This window comes from Mycetomoellerius zeteki, unplaced genomic scaffold (assembly GCF_001594055.1).
Source record: "Mycetomoellerius zeteki isolate Tzet28-1 unplaced genomic scaffold, Tzet1.0 scaffold1518, whole genome shotgun sequence".
Lineage (NCBI taxonomy): Eukaryota > Metazoa > Arthropoda > Insecta > Hymenoptera > Formicidae > Mycetomoellerius > Mycetomoellerius zeteki.
In genome coordinates this window covers 1,933-8,381 of record NW_017256467.1, presented here as the reverse complement: position 1 = coordinate 8,381, position 6,449 = coordinate 1,933, and the positions used below count along the sequence as shown (strand labels likewise).

Here is a 6,449-nt window from a genome sequence, read left to right as displayed (position 1 = left end):
CCGGGCAGACACCGCTCAATCAAGGTTATGTCCGTGATATATCAGTCAAGTGCATTTACCGAAAATCGCAATACCAAAGTTCAGCGGCAATTATGAGGATTGATATCCTTTTTATAACACGTTTGAATCTATGATTCACTTGAATCCAAAATTAACAAATGTTCAGCGTTTCCATTACCTGATCTCCTCTCTCGAGGGTGACGCCGCGCACGTTATCAAGTCAATACAGATCACTTCCGATAACTACCGTGAGACTTTAGAATTACTAAAACAACATTTCGACGATAAATCTATCATTTCACAAAAACACATTAAGTCGTTATTCAATCTCCCCATAGTACCAAAAATGGATCACGAGGCGTTAAGAAAGTTAGTGGATGACGTGCTGCGTTCCCTGAAAAGCTTGGGCAGGCTGATCAGTGAGACGACCTCATTATACATTTAATTACTACAAAATTAGAGTCGAATCTCATTAGCGATTGGAAGGATCACATCTCGGCAGGTGAAATGCTCACCCTAAGGCAATTTACCGACTTTCTATCACAAAAGTGTAAAACGATGTCAATCGTGTCTAACAAGGCCGTCAATGACGCAGCAACGTCGAATCCACGTAAATCTAACAAGATTTCTAGTGCCCATGTATCCATTTTCAATGTCTGTTGTGCTTATTGCAAGGGAAAACATCACATTTTTCAATGTCCGAATTTTTTAAAGTTGTGTGAAGATAGGAACAAACAAGTTAGAGTCAGACGGTTATGTCTCAACTGCCTACGCTCCATCTCTCATCAAGCCAAGGATTGCAAGTCGTCTACATGTCAAACATGCAGCAAGAAGCACAACATGTTGCTTCACATGCAGGACAAATCGCAGGTGGAGACAGAATCCACGACCCAGCCCAGTCAAGCAAGCAATTCTGGTACAGTTGTTTTAACGCATCACGTCGCTCCAGATAAGTACCAACAGGTTATATTATTATCCACAGCAGTCGTTAATATTTATGATCAGCATGGCAATACACATACTTGTCGAGCATTATTGGATTCAGGGTCTCAATCCAATTTTATCACTGATAGCCTTGCCAAAGGGCTGAATCTCGTTCGGAAGCGAGCCAATATGTCCGTCACAGGAATAGATAAATCCCAAACGTACTCTGAACACGTAATTAATGTACGAATCAAGTCGGTTCACACATCATTTTCGCGAAGCATTGAATGTCACGTAATAAATAGCATCACCGAAAATTTGCCTCCAATGCACATCAATATCAATAATTTTAAGATACCGAACAATATACGACTAGCTGACCCCCAATTCTATACACCGGCCGCAATAGATATGCTCATAGGCGCTGAGATCTTTTGGCAATTATTATGTGTAGGACAAATACGCGTGCACAAGAATCTACCTATACTATAAAAAACCCAGCTGGGTTGGATTGTTGGTGACAAACCATACAATGATGGTCCAGTAAGGTCCGAGATTTGCACCTTGTCAGTCGATCAACAGATCAGTCAAGCAGTAAGCAAGCTTTGGGAAATGGAGCTCATCACCAACGAAGTATCATTTAATCCTGACGAAAGGGACTGCATGGAGCACTTTGCTAAAACTACCACAAGGAATGCAGATGGGCGGTTCGTCGTAAGAATGCCTATCAAGCTGCAACAACTCGGTGAATCTCGCGATACAGCACAGAACAGATTTCTCAGTCTAGAGCGTAAATTGCAGAAGCAGCCGATGCTGAAGGATCAGTACGTACGCTTCATGAACGAATACTTAGCTTCAGCTCATATAGAACGCATCACAATCGAGCGCACGCTCCGCGCTATTACATACCGCATCATGCTGTATTGAAGGGCAGCAGTTTAACTATCAAACTACGTGTGGTGTTTGATGCGTCGTGCAAGAGCAACACCGGAATTTCGCTCAACGAGTGCCTCTCAGTAGGACCCACCCTGCAAGAAGATCTGTTCTCGATCTTGCTACGTTTTCGTACGTTTCAGTATGTCATTACGGCTGATATCGCCCAAATGTATCGGCAAGTATTAATAGATGAGTCGCAAACATCACTTCAAACAATTTTTTGGCGAGCCGATCCAACCGAAGAAGTAGCAGCATTTGAACTGAAAACCGTGACATATGGTACAGCATGTGCATCCTTTCTGGCTGTGAGAGCGATGCAGGAGTTAGCCAGCATATATGCGTCGATCTATCCGGTGGGTTCAATCACTATCGTCAACGATTTTTATGTCGATGATCTATTGTCTGGAGCCGACACGGAGCAAGAGATTAGAACCCTACGGAACGAAACCATCAAGATATTAAGCTCGGGAGGTTTCCATCTCAGGAAATGGGCGTCTAATTACCCCAAACTATTACAGGACATACCCCACGCTGATATTTGCGAGCCCGTTCACTTCATCAATACTGACGAAGAGGTGTCTAATCTACATTAAGCATACATTGGAATACAAAAATTAACGATTTCCAATATCATATCAATCCCTCTGGCCACGCAAGGATAACGAAACGGATGTTATCTGTACTATCAAGGATATTCGATCCTTTAGGACTCTTAGGCCCTATAGCGCTCGTAGCCAAAATGCTTATACAAAGGATCTGGCAGCTTGATCTGGCATGGGATGAAACCGTGCTCATGGACCTGCATACGGCATGGACGAAGTTCGAGTCTCAGTTAAGTTTGATTAGCGAACTCAAGGTGCCACGTTATGTAGCCTGCAGAGACGCAGTCAGCATTCAAATCCATGGGTTTTCTGATGCAAGCGAGAAGGCGTATGGAGCATGCGCCTACCTCAGGGTCACTGACGCGCAGAATCAAATTTCTACGCGACTATTATGTTCGAAATCTCGCGTTGCTCCTCTGAAGGCGATTACCTTATCACGACTGGAGTTGTGATATAGTACTGTTGGCACAACTAATAGACAAAATCTTGAGGACAATACGTTTCAAACCAGAATCGGTGTACTATTGGACCGATTCCATGATAGTGATACACTGGATAAAGGCTACAGACAAGAGTTGGAATGCTTTCATCGCCAATAGGGTCAGTGAAATCGATTATCTCAAACAAGCAGTTGGTTCCACGTTGCTACAGAATGCAACCCAGCTGACCACGTTTCCAGAGGTTCTCTTCCGTCGACCTTGATCAATTCGGCCCTCTGGTGGTTTGGTCCATCATGGCTAGAGAAGGGAGCTTAGACCTGGTGCACAAATATTCCGCCCGTTCCGTCCAAGGAACTGCCAGAACAAAAACGCGCTCTCAAGACCATGATCATTACTGAGGATGGGCCGGGCTTGTTCGAGAGGTTTTCGTCATTTAGTAAACTGATCAGAATCAATGCTCTCTGCCTAAGATTCATGACCAATGCGAAAGGTCAAGGAGTCAGAACAGTAGGTCGCATAATTACACAGGAGCTAGTGAATTCTAGTTTGCGCCTCGTAAAAATAGTTCAACAGGCTGCATTCAAGCAGGACTTGCACGCATTGAAGACACAGAGGAGCGTATCACGCAAAAACAAGTTGTCATGCTTGTCTCCATTTATCGACGAGCTTGGCATTATCAGAGTAGGCGGACGCTTGCAAGGGGCAGCGATCTCACGTGATGCAAAGCACCCAATTCTACTGCCAGGTAATCATCCATTCACATATCTAGTCATACAATATGAGCATCAAAGGCAGCTGCATGCGAGAGCACAAACCACATTGGCCGCTATTCGCAACAAGTATTGGCCCCTATCAGCACGAAACAGCATTAAGAAGTACATCAGGGAATGCATTACCTGTCGCAAGGCAGATCCACATGCCTCCGAAGCAATCATGAGCGATCTGCCTGCATATAGAGTTACGTCATCGAAACCGTTTGAACGCAGCGGTGTAGACTACTGTGGTCCGTTCCACATAAGGTCCGGACAACTTCGCAACACCAAGATAGTAAAGGCGTACGTAGCCGTTTTTATATGTCTATCTACGAAGGCCGTTCACATTGAATTGGTGAGCAGTTTATCTACCGAAGCGTTTCTGAACGCTCTCAAGCGTTTCATAGCTCGTCGAGGCAAGGTACTGCATACATATTCGGATAACGGGACGAATTTTCAAGGAGCATCGAATACATTGAAGGGCTTTATCACATGCTTCATAGCAAGGATCATCAGAACAAGCTGGACAATCTGCTGAAGGAAGACTTCATCGAATGGCATTTCATACCACCTCACGCCCCCCACTTTGGTGGCATTTGGGAGGCAGCGGTTAAGTCCACGAAGCTTCATTTAAAACGCATCGTCGGTGACACACCATTAACATTTGAAGAAATGTACACTGTGCTTACCCAAGTTGAGGCAGTCTTAAACTCACGTCCGATTTCACCCTTATCCAACGATCCCAACGACCTATCCTACCTAACACCCGGACACTTCCTAGTCGGAGACTCTCTTACCACTGTTCTGCAACAAGATGTTACACATCTGCCCAATAATAGACTTTTGCGTTGGCAACGAGTCAGTCAAATATTCCAGCACTTCTGGAAGCGATGGAGTCGCGAGTACCTGCAGCAATTACAGCAGCGTACTAAGTGGCAGCGATCCAAGGGGCCTCACCCAGTCATTGGCGACATGGTCATGGTTCAGGAGAATAACTCATTACCGCTTCAGTGGGCAGTTGGACGCATTGAGGACGTGTACTCTGGCACAGATGGAGTATCCAGAGTGGTCTCAGTCCGGACTGTCAAGGGAACATATAAAAGACCGATAACTAAAATATGTATACTACCAATACGCAAGGAAGATTAATTGTTCAATCGCTTATCTACGCGCAGTATTTGCGCACTGTATCCTTATTTCATCATTAAATGATAATGACAGACATGTTTTTGGTTTATGTTTTCGTATTACTGAGTTTCTTTTAGTTTCAGAGTTGAATTACGATGTGATTTCCCACTTAGTTGCCTAATCGCCGCCCAGCCAAGATGACAATTCATGTTGCGATTTAAAGGGCTTAACCCTTTCAAGGGAGGCGATATGTTGGAGATTGAGGTCGTCGCTCTCGATGTTTATATTACCCGCCGTTTTTGGCACCAGCTTGATCATTAGGATACTGGCGCTATGGACACTAGCGTATTCGTTCCCGGCCGTATGACCCCCCTGTTTTGTCAGCCATCTTCTCAAGACGTATGCCATACGCGCTCCTCAGCGTTCGTTTTTATGTTGATATATTATATTTTTTTAGTCTTGTATTTCCTTCATCACGAGACGAACGCATTGTTGTACGAGTTCTATGTTTGTAACAATAAAGAGAGTGCGACCACAACAAGCGAGTTATCCGTTACTACAAAAAGCGAGTCACATCGATTCTCAACACATTTAAACTGCTTTTTGGGTGTGGTGCCATAACTTGAGTATAAATCGGATGACATTATTGTTCTAAAAGAAAATAGGTGCTTTAATTTAATATTTGCACGCTTTGTAGCTGTACGCTTATTAAAGTTAATTCACATTCTAAAACGTCCTTTCCGAGGAAAATTTTTTACTCACCATGGTTAATTGGTCTGTATGAGAGCGCAAAACAAAGCAAGTAGTTACGTACCTTAGGAAAGCAAATTTAAATTTTTTAATACATTCGTTTACAGGATATACAGCGTACACAACTCGTTAAAATTGTCAAGATCTTGTCACTTCACTCTGTATCTGTATTGCTATGCTATTGACATTAACAGTTAACACTAGGGTTGTGTTCCGCTTCCGATATACACTGCCAGTACTGAAAACCTATAGTATACGTCACGTGAACTATATTTTCAGAACTGACAGTGTATAACGGAATACAGCCTAGGTAAATTACAACATAACCAAAATCACACAGGCTGTGTTCCAAAATCAATCAACTCCAGGTGCCAGTATTGAAAATCTAGCAAGTGAATTTCGGAACGCAGCCATAATACATGAAAACATGTATAACCGCGGACGCTAGACTAACATAGACGCGTACGTGCACTTTTGTCAGGCTGCGGTCCACTTAACGCTACAAACGCTTCGAAGCGTTTGAGCGACCAATCAGAACAAAGAATTTTACAAATTGACTAATCAAAGAATGCTTCGAAGCGTTTGTAGCGTCAAATGGACCGCAGCCTCAGTATAAGACAAAAAGTGATAAAAAATACACTTTTTAAAAATTATGCTAAAATATGCGTAGCATAGGTACCTTGAATGCTACAGACTACATTGCAAACGAATTATGGTACATGTAGCATAATTATGCTACGGTTGGCAACGCTGACCCAAATGGTAACCCGAACGATCCGAACCTTTCAGAGCCACAATCTTTCTCGGAATAAATCAATCGAGTTATAACGTTTTCCACTGGGAAAACTGGTGCAACACTGATGCGCACTGAGTGCAATTTTGTTGTTCCACTGTGAAAATCAGTTCAGTGTTTAATG

The 6,449-nt window shown here is 43.3% G+C and overlaps 3 protein-coding genes across 3 annotated transcripts; all 3 read left to right on the top strand.

Moving 5' to 3' along the window:
- Positions 1-346: 346 nt before the first annotated feature.
- Positions 347-2,453, top strand: LOC108720569 (uncharacterized). The gene is made up of 4 exons (XM_018444657.1): positions 347-419; positions 461-1,158; positions 1,426-1,748; positions 1,793-2,453. The coding sequence occupies exons 1-4, from the start codon at positions 347-349 to the stop codon at positions 2,451-2,453; spliced, it is 1,755 nt and encodes a 584-aa protein (XP_018300159.1).
- Positions 2,454-2,599: 146 nt separating this feature from the next.
- LOC108720568 (uncharacterized) lies at positions 2,600-3,164 on the top strand. Its single transcript, XM_018444656.1, has 2 exons — positions 2,600-2,790; positions 2,885-3,164. The coding sequence occupies exons 1-2, from the start codon at positions 2,600-2,602 to the stop codon at positions 3,162-3,164; spliced, it is 471 nt and encodes a 156-aa protein (XP_018300158.1).
- Positions 3,165-3,286: 122 nt separating this feature from the next.
- LOC108720567 (uncharacterized) lies at positions 3,287-4,803 on the top strand. Its single transcript, XM_018444655.1, has 2 exons — positions 3,287-4,070; positions 4,136-4,803. Exons 1-2 carry the CDS (start codon positions 3,287-3,289, stop codon positions 4,801-4,803), a joined length of 1,452 nt encoding a protein of 483 aa, XP_018300157.1.
- Positions 4,804-6,449: the final 1,646 nt, after the last annotated feature.